The sequence below is a fragment of the Protopterus annectens genome, chromosome 16.part0 (assembly GCF_019279795.1).
Source record: "Protopterus annectens isolate FY-2018-M chromosome 16.part0, PAN1.0, whole genome shotgun sequence".
NCBI classification, from domain to species: domain Eukaryota; kingdom Metazoa; phylum Chordata; order Ceratodontiformes; family Protopteridae; genus Protopterus; species Protopterus annectens.
Window position 1 is genome coordinate 384,186,060 of NC_056750.1, and position 24,291 is coordinate 384,210,350.

At 37.2% G+C, this 24,291-nt stretch overlaps 1 protein-coding gene across 1 annotated transcript in view; it reads left to right on the forward strand.

Moving 5' to 3' along the window:
* Window positions 1–24,291, forward strand: part of C5 (complement C5) — a 1,726,304-nt gene that overhangs the window by 1,613,937 nt on the left and 88,076 nt on the right. The window contains exon 40 of the mRNA XM_044057986.1: window positions 19,887–20,025. Coding sequence (XP_043913921.1) covers window positions 19,887–20,025 — 139 coding nt within the window. The remainder of the gene's footprint in view (window positions 1–19,886; window positions 20,026–24,291) is intronic.

A 24,291-nucleotide genomic window follows, 5' to 3' on the forward strand; every position in this document is an offset into this window, starting at 1 on the left:
CAGGTGAATATTGTCTATATTAAGATTACTTAAAATAAAATAATACTATGAATGAGATATGTGAAGATAGGTGAAGGATGCCAGCCTAGCCAGATAGAATTTTGGAGATAATTCTATCATCTGTAAATATTAATGTAAACCACAGGCTTATGTCTTAAATGGTAAAAATAGTGTTACATGTGGAACTGGAAAAAATGTAACAACAGTGCACTCTGCTGACCAAGTAAAGCATGTTGTGACCCTTTGATGTAAACATGGCTCCGGCCAGTCTAGGTGAAGGAATTTTTGCTATTGTTTTAAGGCCAGAGTTAAAGGCCAGAATTTGCATGCATAAACATCCTTTATTGCTCTGGTTTCTGCCCAAAGGTGAATAATGTAAATGTAGTTTCTGTTAGCCTGGGAACACAGGGAAGTGTGAAGAATGATATAATGTGAACCAGGAATGTGATTTTTAAAAACAGAGAGAATCAGAGAGCATTAAGCATTTTTGTCTTGACCATCCAACTCATCAGCACTCTGCCTTTGCTATATATGTAAGTTATCTTAGATTTGTGTTTTCTCTTAGAAATAGCTAAAGACTAGAAAGATTAGACTAAGTGTTTTTCTGTGATGTCAGAACTGTACTACTGAATTATTTTAAGTATTCCGATGTGATCGCTGAACTCTTGGCTAGCACTGTGTAGTAAAAAGTATTGTCTTGTGTGTTGACTATTTGTTATTAAATATTTTTAAACCCTTTCAACTGTGGCTGTTTTTGTAGAGATAATTTAAGCTCTTTAGAGTACTTGCATGCCTTTAGTAAAATTGTACAAAGCCACTCCAATAGCTTTAACCCGGCGCTATACTACCAATTGGATAATAATATTGCACAGTAATAATTGGACATCCTTTTAAGGGCCTTTGAGTAGCTGATAAATATTAGTGGGTGGTGGCAGCTGGTACTACCATATAGTTTGGGGGAAAAAGGGGCACAGCTGGAGAGCCTGTGCCAGTCTTCCCCAGGAGTGTCTGTGCGGTTGTATAAACTCTTCTCAAAGTGTGTATGTGTATGTGTGTGTGTGTGTGTGTGTGTGTGTGCGCACTACATGGGCATGGACACAAAGCACTGGTTGAACAGAGAGGGTGCTGGAGGTTTTAGCTTGCACACTAGGCTGAGATCTGGACCCTATAGCTGTGCTAGTGGGGAGTCTTATTGGGGACCAGGAGAGCAAGGGTGCGACCAGCCCTGGACTGGCTGTGATCTGTGTGTGCTCTTAAGGGAAATTGCACTTTACTGTGTGCATTTGTTATCCTTTTCTCCTATATGAGATGCCCCTCACTGCTGTTAATGGTGAGGATTGAGGCTCCTTGATTACTGGGCCAGGGCAGGGGCTTCACAATCCCCTTTGGGAAAAACCCGGATCCCATGAATTACCACATCAATGGTAGTCCACTGGAAACAGAAGGTGTTATAAGAGATCTGGGAACACAGGTTGACAGCAACTTCTCTTTTGACCACCACATTGCCACTGTGGTCAGAAAGTCCTTCTATGTGGCACATCTCATTACTAAGGGTTTTGCATCCAGGAAGAAAGAGGTCATTGTCTCCCTCTACTCTTCCCTCATTAGGCTAATCATTGAGTACAATACCCCACATTTGGCATGTACCTCACTAGACACCTGCAACAACTGGAGAGGCTGCAAAAGTACCTTACAAAGAGGATCCTAAGCTTTAAACATTTGTCCTATATGGACAGACTCAAAAAACTCCAACTATTCTCTGTCTCATATCGCCTACTTAGAGGTGATCTCTGCTTGACTTTATTTATTTTATTTATTTATTTTACATTTTATTTTATTTTACATTTGTTGACCAGGCTAGTCTAACTGGATATATCTACATTTTCAGTAGAGGCTCGGGGAGATAAGCTCCGAGAACACAAAATTTATAACACAATGCACAAAGCAGGTGCAATACAGAATTAACAAAGAGGGCAGAATTCATAACAATGCAAAATGCAGGTACAATACATAATTTAACAAAGAAGGCAGCTTATTATTTTAAAATAAAATTTTCACAATAATTAAGTATCCACAGAAGATGTAAGTAACATTATCTAGAAGGAAAATGTGTCATTGTTATTAAGGAAAATAGGACTTGTTAATGAGAAGTAGAGGGTAGGCAGACCCTAGAGAGAAGAGCAAGTTTATTAGTCATGTTTAGTACAGGGGCATAACCAGTGTGTTCTGAGGAAAAGTTTCAGTTTGTTTTTGAAAAGTGATATAGAGGAGAGTGATGAAAGTTCACTGGGAAGAAGGTTCAAGGATTTTCTGACAGTATTAGAGAAGAGAGAGTACCCATCCATGTTGTTAGATTTACAAATATTTACTAGATGTTTATGTGATGATCGTAAGGTTTTAAGATTATTATAGGGGATGATGAGGGTATATACTATTGGAAGGTTGGTAAAGGGTCTTATGGGCAATGGTCAGTTTTTGGAATTTAAGCTAATTTTCTAGCTCAAGCCATCCTAGCTGCTTTAGATTATAACAATGGTGGGTTCTAAATGGGTTGCCTGTGGCAAATCTGGCAATGTTATTGTAGGAGTTTTCCATTTTGTTAGGGTTACTCTTAGATAGGATTAGTATATATGGGTGAGGCATAGAGGAGTGTAGAGATTAGATGAGTGTGAGCAATAGTTATTCTAGATGCTGGAGAAAGGAAGGATTTAATCCTGTAGAGAGAGCCTAGTTTTTTGTTAACAGTTTTTAGTGTATTATTGATATGGGTGTTGAAGTTAAGGTTGTTGTCTATGGTGATTCCTAGTAGTTTGGTAGTTGGATCTGGAGATATGAGAGTACCATTACTGGATATTACTGTGAAATATATTGGAGAGGACTTCCAAGTAGGAGTAAAGAGGAGGAGGGTTCAAGAGGAGACAGCACTGTGTAAACCATTGCTCTACTGTATTCAACACCTTTTGGGTAAGGGAGTGAAGTTCAGATGTAGATATGGCTGACCATGTGAGTGTGGAATCATCTGCATATTGTATGTATGTAGCTTGGGGGATTGTTAAGTGAAGGTCATTAATAAATATAGAAAAAAAAGAGGGGTCCTAATATGGACCCTTGAGGGACACCATGGTTAATGGGCAGGTGGGTAGATAGAATATTATGCCATAGCACAGCCTGTTGTCTGTTATCTAAGTAGGATTGGAACCATTTTATAGCAAGTGCATCTAGTGACAGGGATTTGAGGATATTTATAAGTATCTGGTGATTTACCATATTGAATGCCTTGGACAGATTGATGAACAGTGCAGAGGAAAGCATATTATAGTTATGATTTTTGTTAATACAGTCAGTAAAGGAAAGGAGGGCAGTAATAGTGCTGTGGAAAGGTCTGAATCCATGTTGACAGCTGGAAAGTAAGTTATTTTGGATTAGGTGGTCTAGCAATTGCCTATAGATGCATTTTTCCATGATTTTTGCCAAAGGAAAAAGTAAGGCTATGGGACGGTAGTTAGAGAATTCGGTAGAGTTTCCACCTTTATGTAAGGGGATAATATGGGAGATTTTCCAGCTGTTTGGGAATTGTCCTTCACTTCTATTAATCAGAATGGAAATAGAACAAGCAATGGATTTGGCTGCTTTTTGTAGATATTCAGTGGGTAGGTGGTCTGCTGGAGGAGAGGATAGTTTCAGTTTTTGGATAAGAGTAAGAATATATGCTGTTGGGACTGGTTGGAAGAGAAATGGAGGAGGTGGGGTAGCGTTCAAGGTAGGTATAGTTAAGCTATGAGGTGATAGCTGACTGGCAAGTGTTTGAATGGCCTCAGTGAAAAAGGTATTGAAGGATTTGGCAGTTTGCTTGGGATTCTCCTGGTCTGTGCCTTGTGGGTTTGGTGTAATGGATTGACCTGGGTGTAGTAGCTGGATAATACTTGCCCAGAATTGTTGTGGTTTATTATGGTGAGTCTGCTGGAATTGTAGGTAGTACTTTCTTTTATCAGGCAGTATAGCTTCTTTAGTGTAATTTCTCAGCTGTCTGAAGTTTTGTTGGTCTACAGGGTTTTTAGTCATTCACCATTTAGTCCAGTATTTATTTCTATGATGGATTTTTTGCCTGGTTTCTTTTGAAAGCCATGGGGCAGATTTAGTCCAAATTCTGATAGAACGGGTTGGTGCATGGTGGTCTAGTATGGCTAGGAATTTATAATTAAAGTATTTAACAACTTCCTTAAGTGGAAGGTATTTTAAGGGAGACCAGTCACATGCTCTAAATTTGCTTTGGAAGAGATCAGGGTTAAAGTTTTTCTTGGCCCTAATTGTCCTGAATGTGGTTGGGATGGGTAGATTGGTCTTATGCCTGATGATGTAGGTAAGTGAGTGGTCACTTACATCATCAGGGAGGGTTCCATCTTCATATGTCTGGGGATGATTATTTATGAGAATCCAATCTAAGGTATTTTCTTTGTTATTAGACTTGTTTAACCTGGTAGGGGAGGTAATGGTTTGAGAAAAAACATATAGGTTAATATGGGTGGTCGGGTGGCTACTGCTACAGCACTTCCAATCAATGCTAAAATCACCTAGGATTATGGTTTCTTGGGGGAAGTTTTGAGATAGCCAGCAAAGGATATCTTCTAAGTTGGCACTGTTTTTACCAGGAGGTAGATAGATACAGATGATATAAATCGATTTGAAAGTGTTAAGTTGAAGTTTGGAAATAAGGATTTCAGCATTAGAGTCTTGAGGTGGTTTATAGTCAGAGGTAGTAATCTGTAACCCTGATTTAAATAGGATAGCTATCCCCCCACCCTTCTTGGCTGCACGGTCAAGTCTCAAGATATTATATCTGGATGGGATGACTTTGTTGTCTTTAGTTGCAGGTTTTAACCAAGTTTCTGTTAAACATAGAATGTCAAAGGAGTATACTTCCAAGAGAGCATGGAGTTGTGCAACTTTGTATTTATGCTATGTATATTGAGGTGAGCTATAAAGAGGGAGTTTGGAGGTTTGGTAAGGGAATGAATAGTAGAGGGATTGGGGTTGAGGAGTTGTGTGGTAGTAGCAATTGTTGGGCCTGGGTTTGGGTGAATGCCTCCATCTTTTAATGCAAGGAGTTATATTCAACATCTAGGATTTGGGAATTTACTGTGTAGGTTTAGATATATTCTGGTTTTGAGAGTGTTATGTCTTATGTGTACTACTGTATGATATTTTGCCAGTAGGTAGCTGGGCATAGATGTTATGTTTATGTGGTTGGTGAGGATAGGTAGTGAAGGAGAGGGAGTTTGCTTACTGGGGTAGTGAAGGTCTGGACATAATGGGTGCTCATAGGAGGTAAGCAGGTAGGCTACAGTTAAAGGTGGTAGAAGTATGAATAACAGCTGTTACTGGGCTGGGGTGGGTAGTTTATACATTTGGATGAGTTAGCTGTTAGTATACTTCAGTGCCTACCACATAAAACCTAAGTGTTGATATGGAGAGGTGGAGGGTGTAGGGGGGAGATATGGAGTGGTTAGAGAAGGAGGGAAGAGGTGTATGATGGCCAATGGTATAGTTCCCTGTGATTGGTGGGAAGGGGAGAGGGTGTGATTAAGTAGTATAAGAGTAGGACCACTGGGGCGGGTGAGAATTGGGGGTAGGGTAGAGGAGTGGAGTGAGCCCGCATGGCAAACGGAGCAGGTAGAGACAAGTAATGGAGCAGCTTAAGAACAATAATCAGCAATTCTGGCTACTGAAGGTAAGTTAGGTAAGTCAGGAGTGGGTAAGAGCAGAGATAAGTAAGGAGTCTATGAGAAATAACTGAGTGTAGACAGTTGAGGTAAAGAGTAAAATAAGAGAATTAAGAGCAGGTCTAGGACATAAGAAATGTAATGTAATGAAGGATGACAACAGAGGGAGTGGGTGGGATAAGGGTGTCACCTAGTGGACAGATATATCATTGCAGGTAATTTTATATGGGAGCTAGCTGGTTTAGAACTAGGGGAGATGTATTCGCTAGTAAAAGGGGTTACTATGAAGGAAAGGAGGTGTGTTGGTTACAGGGTAGATGGGGGGGGTAAAGGCTGCTGGCTGTCCTGGCTCGTAGCATGCTTTTAGAACCCCTGAAATAATAGTTGCGGTTGTAAGCTTTACTGGCAGGATTTAGACAACCACATACTTTCTTGCTTCCTTGAGAGAGGGTGCAGGAAATGTTAGGCTGTGAGATGGGACCACAGGTATTTGGACAGGGTCCTTTGTCACCAGGTAGGTAGGTTCCTAGAGACTAGTGCAAGAACAGCAAAATGGAGAGAGAAAGAGAGACAAAGTGGTGGAGAGAAACAAGAGTTACAAAGCCATGTCTGACCCAACTCTGTTAGAAATGCTACATCTAAAGATATCCCAATCCCTCTACACCACATGCTCCAGAGACCTCAACCTCATTACCACAATCAACAGAACATGCTAGAGGGACAGGTTCATAATCCAGAAACTGCCCATGCTATGGAGTAGACTTCCCATACATGTCAAACAGAGCACCTCACGGGCTCTCTTCAAGAGAAATCTTGATGAGTGGATGAGAAATAGAAAATTTAACCCGGGGATCACTCCAGTGGCTCTACTCGACAAAAGCGCTGGGAACTAAGGTTGGGTGGCACGATGCCAGGGTAATTCTATGGGCTAGGCTTGTAAAGGCTCCAGGGCCATTAGCCTAGTACACACCTATGAACTATAAGATACTGTTACTACTGTTGGTGTAGGTATTACTGGCTATATAGGTACATTGTGGGATGTGTTTAGAGGAGAATGTATAAGGAGCAGATGAACTTCAGTGTAAATAATTTGCAAATAATATCGAGTTCCTTTGTATTGGAATTCTAGTCTGAGGTTAGACATGTTTCATTTTCTTAATGAATAGGTTAAGATTAGTCATGAATCTGGGGGATAGAAAGCTCTGTTTAGCAACATATACTGAATAATGACAGTTCCCATTATGACTGTATAATTGAAAAGTGACTACCTGATTTTAATTATGGGATATCTGGGGGATTATATTTTTGAATTAGTTGTGAAACTGGTTGGCGCTTAGTAGATTTATTTAGTATGCCATGTGGTATCTTTAGGTGAACAAGATTTAATGCATGTTATAGACAGAACCAGTTAATTTTCTGTTGTGTTACACAGTGGTGTATTTAATTTGTTATAGTTAATGCAAATGTGATATTTTATTTATGCTTCTTAAAGATGCTGGAGTTGTAATTTTGGAATATTTGTTAGAAATGGTGATTGATCTCAACTTCTTAGAGCAAGAAATCTGATCAAAGACACAAATAGTGGGGCAGCAAATGCTGAAAAATAAAGGCAATTTTTAAATATTGTTATCAACTAAGGAAGTTGCTAGAATAACAGGTTTTAATTTAGCCTGAATTTTCTGAAGGGTATGAACTCTGAAACTCAAATGTGTGTCACTGTTTTCTGACTTCATTCCTCAATTTTTTGCAAGAAAACCAAAGATTTTATGAAGGACAGGCCAAAAACATGGGTCAAAAATATGAATATGCCTCAAAAATCAGTACAGTTGAGAGGTATGATACTTGTATTAGGCTTGGGAGTAGTACAATATGTGCTGTTTTTGGGCCTGTTGTGTGAGGTAAGGTTTGAATGTATATAGAATGTCTGTTTTTTAAGCCTATAATGGCTTTTTGTATACTTGCAGTTCACACCCATACTTCTTTTTATGGCGTCCAGCATTTTTTGGATCTGGCTTCTTTAAGTGAATTACTAGTTAATAGGCAGCATTAGAAGGATAACGTGTTATGAACAAAATTACACTAAGATTGTTAGCTTAGGATGCTCTGTAGTAGAGAAATGAATCATTGTTTGTCACTTATTATCTATATTTTCATATTTATGTTTATATTTTTATAACTGAGAGACCTACATTTTCCTGAGGTGTATGGTGTGAAACACCAATGTGGGAGACAGGACAATTAAATGAAAATGTTTGTTTATATCACATTACATTAGACATATTACTAGGTGTTTATTAATAATGAAAATAAGCAAGATTTACATATATACTTAATACTTAAAAAAACAAGTAACTTACAAACTTAAAAAAACATTAGGTGAAACCTTAAATGTTGTTGAAGTAAACCATCTATTTGTACTGGAAGTTGCATTTCTTCAGATACATCCTGTATTTGTATTATTTGCATTGCTAATTAAACACATGTTTTAAAATTTCTGTCAATATCTTAATAAATAACACTTATAGAGGAAATTCTTGTTGTCATGTGAAAGCTTATGTTTGATGCTTTGGTCTGAGATAATATGCCTTGGAATATCCCTTACAGTTCAAGAGTGTGTTGTCTCTCTTTGGTACTACAATAAGTTAGAACTCAAGAAAGCCATTTAAATGCTTTTACTGTAGATCACCTTGCTCTACCACTATTAAATATTTAGTGTTTTTTGTCAACATTATTGTCTTTATTCAGTGCAAAGTAAACTATTTTAGGCTCTCTGCTACCATCCCTTGTTCCACATGATTTTCAAAACATATTTCCTTCTTATCCTTTCCTCAGAATTAAATTATTGGTGTTTCTCTACCACTGCAGTTAAACTTATCTACAGTATTCCTGTTCTGAATTTGGTCAGTATTTTTATCTTGCTATCTCAGCAAATACTTTTTTAACAATACTTACACAATGCACAGAGTATTTTTCTTCTGTTGTAAGTAGTGATTTTCCTCATCATATTGCCACATTATAATAGCACCTCTGCAGATAAGTATAATTCTTAATTTAACTTATAACTTTCCTCATTATGTAAAATAGTCCATTTTTCTTATTGTTTATGTGCCCCTCAAAGGAGTCCTACTTTGTGTGCATACTTACAAGCCCAAAGCATTTTCATTCACTTCAAAGCAGCAAGCTGACGCTTTAGCTTAGCACACATGGTTAGTGTTACATAGCATTTTACAACAATAAATTTTAGTTATAGTTTGACTTTATACCTAACCTCTACTTTAATTCTCTGAAGGCACTTCAACATATTTGGTACTCATATTTTAAAGTGTGAATATTCACTCACATGGCTTACATAAGGATCTGAAATCAAGAAAGTTCAGCAGTCTGAGAAGAATCCCTGTTCTAATTTCTATACTACCTCGTGAATTACTTCTCAGCAGACATTTCCATAATCCATTGAATTCACAACTGTCTATTCCAGTTTGTATAGCAAAACTCACTGTAGTGTTTTCCCTGGCTTTCAATTGTGCTTGAACTCCTTTCTACTTGACCTTCATTACAGTGAACCTTAAGATGGTCATTGCATCCCATCAAATGACCTATGATAACATGTTCCAACCTTCTCTTTTTCTTGCAATTTGTTTTGCAATTCTAAATACCATTTTAATCTCTGGGTAATATAAAGTGCTGAAAAATCAGCAAGTTCCTTATGAGCAGCTTTGAGATGGACAAGAAAGTCAAAACTGTAAATAACAATATCTGTTGCTGAAGACTGGTATAATGTTAAAAAAACATATTTTGTTGTATAATACCACAGGGGTGAAGTTATGACAGAATGAAACAGTAACATTCTCTAAGTGACTTTTTGTTGGCCATTACAAAGTAATGCACATTTTCCTAAAGATTATACATTTTGGAAGAACATATGTTAAAAGAGGATAAACACCAGGGCTTTAATAATAATAATAATAATAATAATAATAATTTATACTAGGTTAAATTTTCAAATTCAGCTTGGCTTAGGCTAGATCCACAGACAAATAAACACCTGACAGAAAGCAGGCAGTGCATAGGTGACTAATGACCTGGGTGCTTTAGGAACCAGCCAGTGAGGGTGGTAGTGAGTGGCTAGTACAGGCCTGTCCATCCTAGATATAAGGAGGTGCCCCTGGTCTGCCTTAAGACTGACATCCAGTAAAGGTAAGATGCTTAGGTTGAATGCGGCACACATGATAAGAACATGTTTTGTACTATCAAGTAGAAGTACACACACATATCAATGGGCTACCTCAGTAGACTCTGTTTCGGCAGAATATGTACAGGGGTATCAGAGGATCAGGGTAAGGGCCATCCCCATCTCATGTTAAATGATCAACTCATCCATAATTCTCACCACTTTTCTCTATTGTCTGTGGTTGTCAGGAAAATAGGGATGAATAAATAACCCAATAATGGGAAAAAGAAGATACAAATGATACCACAAACTTGAGCCTAGACTAGTGTAACAATCACTAAAAAATAATAAAAAATACACTGCTGCAGCCAGATACATGAAATTGTTCCAATATATTACAAATAAATCCACAAATTCAGATTGATCGCTAGCACTTTCTTCCCTTTAGAATAAGGATTTCATCAGACACAATGATCACAAGATTCAGAGGAAAACAAAAGTATAAAAAGTGTTTACTGAATTCAGAAATGTCACTCTCCATACTGTTTACTGAAATTGTGTGAACTATATTAATAAGTCTGATAAAGCAGAACATTCGGGAATACCCATGCATTTTTATTAATTGCAGGGTGACTAAGCTGCTTCATAAAAAACTAACAAACATAAAAAAAACAAAAACTAATGAAGCCAACAGAACCAATAACAAAGTATTTATTTTCCTGGTACCTCAGCCTTTCACCTTCAAGGGATAATGTACTACAAAACTACAAATCCTTAGGTACATCATAATGAAGTCACTTCATCAAACAAATAGACAATTATCCTACATTATTTATAACATTAAGAAGAAACATTTAACAACAACAGATGAGTGCTGCCAACCACAACAAATTTTCATCACCCCCACCACCACCACCACCACCACCACCAACAACCCACACACAAACTGTCAACTTTATTCAAAAATTCAATAGAACTTCTTGGTTAAGACCTCTGGGGGAAATGGTACCATAGTTAAAATGAAAGTAGTCTCAAGATGATTTAATTTTTTACAAAAATTCCCTCCCTCCCCTACTGGTTGTGCCAAAACACTGAAGAAAAAGCCCCATCCCCTAAATGCTCAGAATGAAAGTGTTGGGCAACTGAGTTTTCCCTTTTTCCATTTCTAATAGGTTCATAGGTATGTACTAGGCTAATGGCCCTGGAGCCTTTTCAGACCTAGCCCATAGGATTACCCTGGCATCATGCCACCTGACCTTAGTTCCCAGTGCCTCTGTTGATTAGAGCCACTGGAGTGATCCCCAGGGAGAAATTTCCATTTCCCATCCACTCATCAAGATCTCTCTATAAGAGGGCCAGAGAGGTGCTCTGTTTGACATATATGGAAAGTCTATTCCATAGCATGGGCAGTCTCTGGGTTATGAACCTGTCCCCTCCAGCATGTTCTGTTGATTGTGGTAATGAGGGTGAGGTCTCTGGAATATGTGGTGTGGAGGGATTGGGATTTCTTTAGATGTACCATTTCTGACAGAGCTGGGTCAGACATGGCTTTGTAAGTCAAGTAGAGATCACCTCTAAGTAGGCGATATGAGACAGACAATAGTTGAAGTTTTTTGAGTTTGTCCATATAGGACAAGTATTTAAGGCCTAGGATCCTCTTTGTGCGGTATGCTTGCGGCCTCTCCAGCTGTTGCAGGTGTCTAGCGAGGTACACGCCAAATGGGGCATTGTACTCGATGATTGGCCAAATGAGGGAAGATTATAAGGAGACAATGACCTCTTTCTTCCAGGATACAAAACCCTTAGTAATGAGATGTGCCACATAGAAGGACTTTTTGACCACAGTGACAAAGTGGTGGTCAAAAGAGAGGTTGCTGTCAACCTGTGCTCCCAGATCTCTTATAACGTCTTCTGTGTTTAGTGGACTACCATTGATTTGGTAATTCATGGGAATGGGGTTTTTCCCAAAGAGGATGATGACACATTTTTTTGGCATTGAGCTTAAGGCTATGGGTCTGACACTAGTCATTGGTCTCAGTGAGGGATAATGTCTGTTAAATGTTCTAAAATATGGGTTTTCACCATCCTTTTTGTTTGCCCTATGTACCACTTTACCACATCACACCCACAACCCAAAATATAGACAATCCCACAGAACTTGCAATTAAATTTATTTTTGGCCATATACCTATGATGATTAATAAATGAAGCAGAAACATTTTGAACCCTGTTGCACACACTACAATTACCACATGGAAATGAACCCACCACCTTGGAAGGAACATCTTGCACAGCCATTGGTCTATTAAGTAATTACTTCAAATTACAAAATTGACTAAAGGAAAAAGTAACATTATTCAGGAAAATGTTACCCAAACTTTCTTCTGATATAATCATGGACCATAAATCCATCACCACCTTCCTCAAGATTTCAGAAAAGGGACTATACCTAGTGACATAAAAAAGTTTTTCACTACTTTCCTTCTGCCTCGAATCCTTGGGAAGATACCCACACCTACTTTTAATATGTACCTCTCAACCAGTTCCACCCTCAATCTTAAGTCTAGCTCTATTCAATACCTTCTTTGAATACCTTGCAAGGGAAAGTCTTTGTTAAACCATTGAAACATGATCATTTTGTAAATTTACATCCGAGGAATTCATACACACTCACTTAAATTGAATGTGAAGTGAATCAATCAGATGAGGGGGATGCATACTTGAGGCATGTAAAAAATTATTAACAGCCATAAGTTTTCTAAAAGGTCAGAATTGGATTTTCCCTCATCATCCACAAAAAAACATAACATCTAGAAAATTAATGGTATGTACATGAGTTCATACAATAACTAAACTTCAATCCATGGAGGTTGCCAGTCAAACATTCAAAAAAATCTCAAAATTCCTTAGTGTTACCTCAAGAAATAAAAAATAGGTCATCTATAAACTGTTTATAGATAACCACCTTGTTCACGAAAAATTCAGTAACATAAATAAATTGTCTTTCAAACTTTCCCATATATAAGATGGCATAAAAAGGGACAAATGAAGCTCCAGTTGCTGTTCCCCTCTTCTGCAAAAAAATGTTGCCATCAAATACAAAATAGTTATGGAATAGACAGAACTCAAGTAGCTCCAAAATATAAGAGGTACGTGGACCTTCCCCTAATGTTTAACAGCAGCCTCAAGACCCCATCTCGAGATGTTGGTGTAAAATGCTGAAACATCCATCATAACCCAAAATAATCCCTTTGTCATTTCACATCCTTGACAAATTCCCATAGCTCCTATTTTTAATAAGAGCAGGAACCTTCAAACAATGTCCTTTAACAAGAAATTCAACAACACCCCCGCACTCTGCAAATATGAACCTATCCCCAACATAATATGTCTCCCCATGGGTTTCAACCTATCTTTGTGAATTTAAGGAATAGCAAAGAAAATGGGGTCCTGAGGTTTAGAAATAAACAGTTTCTTGACATCTGGAGTTGCAAGAAAGCCCAATCTTTTCCCTCCCTCTAAAAGTTCCAAAAGTTCACCTTTAAAGTGAGTAATTGTGTTAAATGTCAACTTTCATAATCATTCTCTTGACATAATAATTCTTGTACCATCTCAACATATTTTTCCTTATTCATAATAACTCAATTACCCCCATTTATCAGCCTCCCTAAACACAAATTTATCAGCTTGTCTTTGTAAATCCTGCAAAGCCTGCCATTCATATCTATTAAGATTAAACTTGTTACATTTGAACATTTTAAACTCTTTTTCAATATTTAATATAACATTTTTTTCAAACAGGCACAACACAGGAGACAATTTAGGAGGAAGAAATACAGTCTCAGAACAAGAGAGTACAGGAATAGCAAAACGCCTATAACCCGTATGAAATGTACATCCCTCATCATAACTTTCATTATCTGAAACACAATCTAAACCTAAATCAACATCATTATAACCATAAATAGATACATTCAATAAAGAATCACCTGAGTCCAATTCAACAGTTTGTGAATGACGTTTCCTGATTTTTGAAAAATAAACTTAAATGCAATTTACAACAAAGCCTACTGGCCTCAATAAGAAGATTCACTAGTGTTGGAAGTTTTAGTAGGGACAAACTTTGTACCCTTCAACAACACACCTTTTGCAGCCGGAGAAATGGTTAAATCCAACAAATTAATAATATTCAAAAGTCTCAACTTACAGTCATTTTCCAATTCATCTTGAGCCACGTGATCTAACCACACTTCATTGGAAATGTCTGCCCTTACATTTGGCTTTACTGTTCCTGTTCAGGTTCCCCTGTTGAAAGCTCTGCTGCTGTTCCAGTTGGCTACTCAGATCAAGGAACCCTGTTCAGGGATTCTGTCAAAAGACACACTTTTTTCAAAACCATTTCACCTAAAGAAACAGAGGAGTCAGGAACAGATAAAAAGCCCACATTGGAGGATCTTATTTTGGACTGCTCCGATGGGGTTTGTGTTGCCATTGATATACCAAGCTGCCAGTTAGAAAATCATTTAAGTCTCTAGAAAGTTTTTTCTTCTTCCTGCCAATTGTTTCTGATTCCACTTTCTCCATCCTTTGCTTAATTTCACTCATTTTCACACAAAAAAAAATAATTTCATACATCTGTTTTCAGGGTCTCTTCCATATCAGCTATTTCACACTGCAGTTTCTCCAAAGTTCTAATATTCCATTTTACTAAAACCTTTAACTAGCCCAAAGTACATTCCAATGCCACCTGTTTCCACTCCTCACATAAATCTTGTTCATCATCCCCAAACTCACCAGCTGGCAGATGATCCACCCAAAGTCCTCGTTGTGTAATGTTAAGGCTCAGATATTTCTCCAACAACTTTGTATCATAAAACAAACTTAATTCCTTGGACAATGACCTTTCAAGTTGCTTGAACCGGGCAGAAGAACCATTCAATCCTAGTGAATGTCACGGGTCCAGCTGCAAATATTTAGCTTCCCTCTCCCTTACAAAGTCCGAAAAGGAGGCTCTAATATTCTTGACCTGGTCCTCACCAACCTAGCCCCCACCTGCAACCAACCTGAATATCTTCATCCCTGGTTAAGTCTGACTACAAATCAGTCATCTTCTCTGTCATGTCTAGTGATACTACCCTGCCTCTAAATGAGACCATCCTTAGAGACTTCTCCATGCAAACCTAGCTCAGTTTACAGAAGACCTCTGCAAAATTCCCAACAACTCTTTGCAAATGAGCCCAAATGAGAAGGCTGCTGCATTCACTTTTGATTTTTCCCAGCATCTGAACAATTGCATTGAAAAGTTTATACTCGTCTTTCCTAAATGTAACTACATTCAGGAATAAAACTGTGTGTTTCAACACTGATATTAAGAAACTGCCCTACAAAAGAAGGAAAATAATGAAAAGTTGCAAGAAATACCCATCTCCTGACCTCAAGACTACACTGAAACATGCCAGCAAGAAACTTAAATACACTTTTAAAAATGTAAAGCAAAGTATGAACTTAAGTTTAAGAATTTTGTTATTATTGTCAACATCCACAATACCACTAGAAGCCAAATCTGTACCATCTTCATACATTTATCAACAGCTTTTGATACGATCTCCCATCAGAAAGTCTTATATAAACTCTCATCCTTCGGGCTTACTACAGGGGTTCCATAGGTACCTCTCAAACAGAGCACAAACACTGAAATGAAAAAAATGATTTGTCTACCTTCTTGCCAGTACTGAGGTCTCCACAAGGATCTATACTTAGGCTCCGTATTTTCTATCCTATTCATTAATGACCTCTACACTGCTGCAAAAAATGCTACCCTAGTTCAATATGCTGATATTTTGGCACTAATCTCACTGTAAACTTCAAGACCTTAAATAACCATCCTTCTTTTCAACTGAAATGTGGCCTTCATTGTATTTATTGAAACATGGCTAAATAATTCACAGCCAGTTCTAAACCTAAAAAATTAAATTTCTGCTGTTCACCCCAAAACACAGTTCTGCCAAAGCAATACGATTCACTATCATCTCTGTCCATACCATCATTATAGAATAAAGAAAAACACACAAAATTACTGAGTATCATCATAGATGAACAGTTGAAATTCAACTACCATTTATCACACATGGTTAAAAAAACTCATCAAAAACTATGGACATTATACAGAATAACACTGTACCTCATATATTATATACGGTACTCCTCTTCAGACAGATACGGACATAAGAGACCTAGGTACATATGCAGATATCTTTTTTCATATGATCATGTTTCTACCACAGTCAGGAAATCGGTCTATCTGGCCAGGTTAATTTCCATGGGAAAGATCCAAAGAAATCATCTCACCACTGTAGAAATTTCAAACACACTGCTCAACTAGAAAGGCTCCAGAAGATTTCTAAACAAGAAAATTAAAGGTCTTAAATCTTTCAACAACTCCAATAGATTAATGTCTCACCTTATACTTAATAATTTACAGGTTGCAGTGAGGTGATCTGTGCCTCGATTTTTAAGCCATGAAACACCCAGTCCTATTTAACCTTCTATATTTTTGCAAAACCAGTGGTTCTGCAAACACCCACATTAAGGACTTAAATCTAAACCAACAAATAAACAACACTTGCTGGAGAGAGAGGTTCCTAACTCTACACATTCCTAACCTATGGAATTAGTTACCACTTCATGTCAAGTTTGCTGCTTGAAGGTATGTATTGTATGGCTAGGAATCTTATAGGCCCCATGATCTCTTACTATGTTCACATCTTGCTTTCAACCCAAACTTTCACCTTCATTGTATTTACAGCTATCCTTTATTGCAACTATTTCAATGTATGTGTGCAGCTTGCCTCTTTAGCATCAGTTTCATCTGTATAACTTTGTGCTCGGTTTATAAAGTGTGAATTTTATTGGTTTGCTATTTTTAATATTTTGACAAAAAGGTAAAATTATTTGGAAATGTCTGCTATGTTAACTTTGTGACATTCAGAACTGATAGAGTTCAAATAAAAATGTTGTGACAATATAAGAAGCATTTGTCATGTAAAATTATTTTCTCATTTTGAGACTAATGCTAGCGCTGAGCATGGACTGAGTCTGAGACTTGTTTTATGTGAGTTAACCAAAATGGCTTCATGACTTTGTAGAACCAGATATGGCAGGAATGTGTAAGGAGTCAATGTTGTCCCCAAGCAGTCCCTGTTTTTTTGATTATTCATTTACTTTTTTGTTAACCTGTTAAGTAACCAGCCCTAATACCCTTTTCAGCCATAACCCCATAAAGGTATTTAAAATAGGAAATTATATAATAGTTATAAAGCAGTAACTGATAATTAATAATGACCAATTGCATCCAATATATTATTCTTTTTTATCTTAGAAAGTAAAAAATGTACAAGCAAAGTGACAGAAGAAAGTGATACTTAATGTAAAGCATTGCTTTTAAAATATTTACATTGGTAACTAGTTACATTGACCAACCATTGTCCTTAAACCTTTTTATATTGGTTAACTTCCTGTAAGTAGTCTTCAAGTGTTTCCTTGAAGAAAATAACATTTAATTTGTTTCTGATATTTCCTGACATGTTATATCAACTTCCAGGAAAAATTATTCTCTCCTACAACAAAAGTAAACGTTGTTCTGTCTTAGAGTAATAGCTTCTTGGTCAGTAGACCTTAGGGGTAGTGATGACTTACAGCAGACACCTTTGGTTTAAATGGGTAGTAATTTGAAGATGGGATTACTCAATATGAAAGTAGCTCAAACTGTGATAGGATGTTGCTTTGCTTTTTCCAAGGATAAACAGTTGTGCTGTCATGTTTCAGATAGGAGCATAAAGCAATACATTTTATTTAAGACAGCTTGAAGTAAATCTGTATTTTGAGAAGAATGAAGGTTTCAAAAAGGAACAGTATATTTTAGTGCAGAGGTAAATTCATTTTCCAAACAGACTGTCATGCTTCAGGAATCAGTAGGGTTGACTGTCTCTAGCAGACTTTTAGCCAGCTTTACACTTCCATCACTGAAACAATCCATATATTTAGGTATTTATAACTCTTTGGCTTGTGAGTGTTCATTCAAGATTTTTATACCAAGTGGGTCAGCCTGCACAACCCTCTGAGAGGGGCTGAAAAGCGTGGTTGCTAATTTTACTGGCTTCAAAATCATGCTACTTGTCTGAAGCCATTGGCAAACAGTACTGAGTGTTTTTTTGGAGATTTATTTGGCTGTCTAAGGGCTTCCTTCCTTAAGCAGAATGAGGTCATCTGCATACAGTAAATGTAGGAAAATATAGAAGTAACTTGTTAATGATTATGGGAAAGATGACTAAACCTAGCACTGAGCCTTGGGAGATACTGGAGCAGAGCACTGTAAATGTTCTATTGGTAAGGCTATCCATAAACCATTTCATTCAGATTTCATAAAATCTGCATTTCATTAGCTAGCCTGTAAAGATATAGTGTGTGGTCAGCTAACACACTTAAATCATTTTGCTAAATGTACAAAAGCTGTAGCAGTAAGTAACTGTTTTTCAATATTTGCATATATATAGTCAATGATTCAATATACTGCTGTTTCATTATTGCTTCCTTTGCAAAAGACATGTTGGGAGTGGGCTAACAGCCTGTATTTGAGAAGTGTTTTAATACTTGATTGTATATAACTATTTTAAATATTTTAGCAATAAGACTGAAGTCTGAGTTAGGTCTGAAGTTAGTGACTTCTCTTGAATGCTGTACTTCAGCCAATTGATTGGCAACTACATGATTCAGCTGTGGGGTGGGTAATAGGTTACATTAGTGATAAGTTAATAATGCCCAGGTATGGGCCTAATGACATCAGTCATATTTATAAGCCCTTCATGTTCATATTTCTTTAGTCCAAGTATGTGGTTTTATACCTCAGAGCAACTAAGGAAAACTGTTCATTGGGTTTCACTGCTTTTATTGAAGATAAAGGGAATGTGTCTTTAAAGGAAATTAGATTAGTTGGTTAGTTTAAGGTTTTGCATTATTTCAAAATAAAGTAGTAAAGACATTACCTCTCTCCCACTTATATGTGCTTCAGGGTTCAAGTAATATGCCCCAGTGTTCAACAACTACATTACTAGAGAAAAATGGCTAGCAGAAGCAAATTTAAAACAATTTATAAAGTCCACAATGTCTAAAGTTAACATTTAGAAAAAAAATAAGATATACTCAAAGGGAGGTTCAAGGAAAGCTATTACTGCTCCAGCAGTAAAAACAGTACCTCCTCTGTCATGGGTGGTCCCTCTTCCCTTTCTTATATACTGCCTATCTTCTAAATTAAATGTCAGAAATATCAAGTAATGGTTTATGGGCATACTTAAAGTTTTACATATCAAAAACATAGAAGAAGAATCTGATAGGTAAAATGTTAATTTTGAATAGATATATTTCAGCAAACAGTGGATAGTGTTGTTGCCTCACAGTGAGAGGTTCCGTGGTCAGATTCTTGGCTGTGATGCTTTCTGTGTGGAGTCTGCATGTCCTCCTTGTGTTCATGTGGATTTCCTATGGGTGCTCCAGTTTCTTCCCACATTGCAAAGACATGCAGTAGGTGGATTGAACACTCTAAGTTGGCCATAGGTGTGTGTGTGCATATGAGTGTGTGGCATGCAAGAACTACTGTGGCAGAGCTAGGCACCTGGTGGTGTAAACCTTGGCTCTAGATGATTGTCAGTGTTGCAGTGACATACAACCCCAAGTGCAGAATTGGAAAAGGGGTTGTAGATAGAAGGATAAATTAAAAAGGAAATTAAAGTATGAGAGTATGTTTTAATGCCCTACACTACAGCAGATCTTCATGGAATGTGAACTTTTCATTTCATAGAGAATATATGCATAAGTTCTTAACTTCTTCCAAAAATGAGTATAGTCAATATCGTACATATTCATAATGCATTTTGGCATACATTTGTGACTATTATTATTCTTTTATGCCTAAATTATATGTTTTGTATTGTCTGCTGCAGGAGATGATTTTGTGAAAGTGAATACAAAAATAGCTTTTATTAAAAAGAAAACATGCACAGATGTGTTCTTCAATGAAGGAGACCATTACCTAATCATGGGCAAAGAAGGTGTAAGAATAATAGTTGACAGGAGTTTCAGGTAAGTATCACTGTCCACTATTTTTATTTTAACTATTTTTTTCTTTATTTTAGATACATTCTTTCTGTTACCTGAAAAGTTAAAATGGAGACAAATGAGATGATTGTTTAGGAAGTACTCAAGCCAAATCTGACTAAAACATCCAGGTTTAAAACTCAATAATGGAAGTAAGAATCATAATCAACTCCCTTTTTTCCATTTGGGATCAGGGTGACACATTAACTATAGCTCTCTGTCTCGCGAGTCAATGCCTCTCTGCTACCTTCTTTGACCATTATGCCTTAGTACTGTAGGCCTTCTCTCACACAATCCATGCATATTTTGGCTGTATGTTCTTTCCTCTTGCCTTCTTCCCTTTCTGCACACATTTTCTTCAACAAATTGTCTTCTGCTATCCTGCATATGTGGCCAAGCCACTGTAATCTGTTCTACATTCTCTGTTATTTGGAGTTACTTTAGGGTCTGCTCTGATGTATTAATTTCTTTGTTTGTCCCACAGTATAACTTTTAATAAGTTATTAACTATTTTTTCTCAAATACAGAATATTTGCCCGAAGATTTATACCTTTTTATTTGGTATATTAGTTTATTTTTAATGGGGTAAGAAATATTGACTAAGAGTTACCATAATCCATTCTTTGGTTTTAACTAAGACCACTAGTATACAACTCGCCAGCATAACATGTACAGGCATGGTGCACTTAACAAAAATGTTCATCACAAAATGAGCTACACAATGATAGCAACCCGATGGCACAAAGAGCACTCCTGTCAATGCTGCTGGTGACATATGTTCCCCTAGTTTTATTGCTATCTGTATGATGGTCAGGGAGGAATGATGGAACAGCTAATGAGCAGTTCTCACTTGTATGGCAGAAGGTCAGTATTTTTTTCTGTTTGCCAGACAGCTCTTTACCAGAGGGCTGAGATATGGCAGCAGGCAACCAGGCACAACAGAAGGAAGAGGAGCAGGGGGTAGGAGCATTGACACTTGTCTGCAGTAGGACATGTGCACAGACGTACACTCATGATTTAAAACAATCATCATCACAAGTCAGTAATTTAGTTTCATAATGATGGTTTGCTAAAAAGCTGAAAGACGAAGAAGGTAAATGACTGCCTAAGCTGGTAAAATGATGTGATTGTAAAACACAATTTTTTGTTATCAAAGTCTAGTATTGATGAAAAGCTGGAAAAGCTTTTATTTATTTATTTAGTTATGTAATTACTTGACTCCAGGGCAAATAAGGTGGTACAAGGATGATTTTTATCCATGAACCGGTATGCTGTCAGAGAGAGGTTGGAATTCTAAAATAAGTTTATAGTGTTGATGGAGGCCTAGATTCAATACTGTGGAACATAGATAATTTACAATTGTTTCACAGAGAACAAATTGTGTACCATATAACTTTTATTTATTTATTTAGTTAGTTAGTTAACCAGATAAGTGAAGTGAATCTGAGGCTACTTTCAACCATGACCCAAGGTAGTGATTGCAGTTATATACAGTAATTATGTAAACGTGACTCCCAACTATCTACATACAGGATATGCTTATGCATGCCAGTAGGAACAATGACATGTGACTTCATTGTTGAGAGGTAGCCTGTTATAATTAGCCTTTATCTCTATAGCAGTAACACGTGTAGGCATTTGATAAGTGCTCTTGTATATATTTATTTTTCTTGAATTTTAAAAGACTTTGTTCATTTCTTCTGTTAACAGGTAGGCAGTTCCAGCAAGCAAGGTAAAGTTTTGAGAAAGGTCTTTTTAATTAGATTTTTGGGTACTTTTCCATAAACTGGGCGACAGGCATCACCAAATATATGTACACAGTGTGAAATTCAAGCATGAAGGGATTAAAGAGGACCTACTGTACTCTTAATGGCAATTCAGCAATTCCTTCTTTCTTAATGTGTTTGAATTACTCGCATGGTAGAGCTTTTTATTAGTGTCCGAATTCAGTAGTGGATGTGTTTTGTAACTGCTCCCGTGACACTTAAATGGGAATGTTGAAGCTGCAGAAACATACCAGTTATCACTGTTTGCCCCAACAGCAAGTGTTGCTAATTGTGAGCTTTGGCTATTTACTGCTGATGGTAAAACTGCAGAATCCGGACTTTTTGAGTAATATGGCTACATTACTCTTTACTTTTCTGTTATAGATGAGGTGTATACATTTGAAAGTACTGGTGTTTCAGGGAGCTTATTACACAGGAGTGAAACTTTGTTTTTAGATTTTGTGCTAAAGTCAACTTTGCTACTGCATGTGTTGACAGTATCAGCATGTAATTCAGATAAGTTCTGCGTTACTTTTCCATGTATATTCCGCACCACGCCTGTTGCCCCGTTAATGGAAAAGTATCGATTTTTGATTAGAACTTTAGCTTTAGTAAATATGTGGTGGCAGACACTAAGGACATTGTGTTCCATCAAATGTAATAGGTACTGAAAGGAAGAAAGTGCTAATGTCTGTGTTAGATGGGAGCAATGATCAAGATATAAACATTTTAAGATAAGTGTATTTCATAACAATGAAACACTTGCTGAGTCAAGTAGCCAGCTTAATCAATTTAATGATGAATGCTGAAGCTATCTGTCCTGTGTCTTGTAGCAGGGAGATACAGTAATGGTGTACATGGTCCAGGCAGTGTAAAATGATAAGAAATTATAAGTATTCTAGAGTTCCATTAAATATGGTAAAAGCAGTTGTTTGCCTTTCTTCAGGGGTTAGGCGACTTGCAAACTGTAAGCTGTTTCAACTCCATGAACTACTGTTTGCATATATACCTTAAAGGAAAGTTTAACACATTTTATAAGTGAAAATATGGCTGAATGTTGGAACTCCTATGTTTTAAATAATCAGCATATTAGAGATTTTGACAAATGTCAAACAGAATGGTTGCTGATCTGAACTGATTTCACGTGTTTATCTGCTGTGAGCCATGCGCCAACTTAATTAAAGAATTAATTTACAGGAAGTCTTGGTACTATCATTACTATACATACATAACTATATATTAATCAAAAAACTGTAATGCAATATGCTTTCAACCAGTTGTTTCTCCTTCATGTTGCTTCTTGTACATCAAAACTTTTCTTTTTGACCACTATATATTTACTTGTCTTACCTTTATTATATCCTGGGTTGTAAGTGAAATATGTCCTTTCTAAATCAATCCACTACCTGGCTTAAGAAACACAAATAATATAAATTAAACAAGGCCTTCTTGCAGTCTACTTTGTGTCAAAGCTGCAGCTTTGATTTTATGCAAAAGAATAAAATATCTGTAAAAAATGATTAGGTGGGTTGCTCATCATTGGTCAGTATTGATCAGTGCAATACTCTGACAAACAAATATAAATAAATAATACATAAAGGAAAAGCAAACACGTATGGTGTTAATATGGAGGACTGCTGTATTCCACCATATAGGTGACCCTTACTGGAAAAGTTGCCAGTGATTTTTACATTCTACCGAATAGCTTCCCATCTAGTGCTATGAAAAAAAAAAAAACTAGTCTGTGTAGGAATGCAAACATTAGACTGATTTATGGTTTCAAATGCTGTTTGTAAGTCTATGTATATTGCTGTTGTTCTAAACTCCTTTCCTTTATTTAAAAAATATGATTTGTTGCTGTGTGAGTATGAAACCCTGCTCTGAAGGCATGCTGTACAAGGCTAGAAGGCTATTTTTATACAGTGTTTGAGAAGATGAATATAGACAACTTTTTAAGAATCTTTGCAAGGGATTTCAAGTTGAAAACAGACTATAGTCTATGAATTCCTTATTGAATGGAACTTTCTTTTGTTCCCCAATGGACTTGCTTAATGGCTCCATTACCTTCACTCACATGGTGCATTCATTGCATTTTGGGTGGGGTGGGGGTGAGACACATGCATCCCTGGACTAAGTCAGAGTCCTATGACTCATAATTTCCTGCTCAGGCTGATTTATTAGTCCCGTCATTCCCTCCATGTGACAATTGGGTGCCAGGGTGTGGGCCAGTTTTCTGGTGTGATGGGGTAGCCTGCCTTTCTCCACTGGAGCATCCCTCCTCCCTTACATTGGCGTACTCAGCTATGCTTCTATTCAGTAGACTGCAGAAAGTTTGCCTCTCCATGCTTTTTCACCTCAGGTGCATGTACCGTGTGCTAAGAGGCTCACGTTCCATGGTACATCACCTACTGCTCCTGCTAGGAATCACTTAACTGGTGAGCCAGAGATACCTCTCTCCCCTCAGGATGGGTGAGCTGATGGTGAT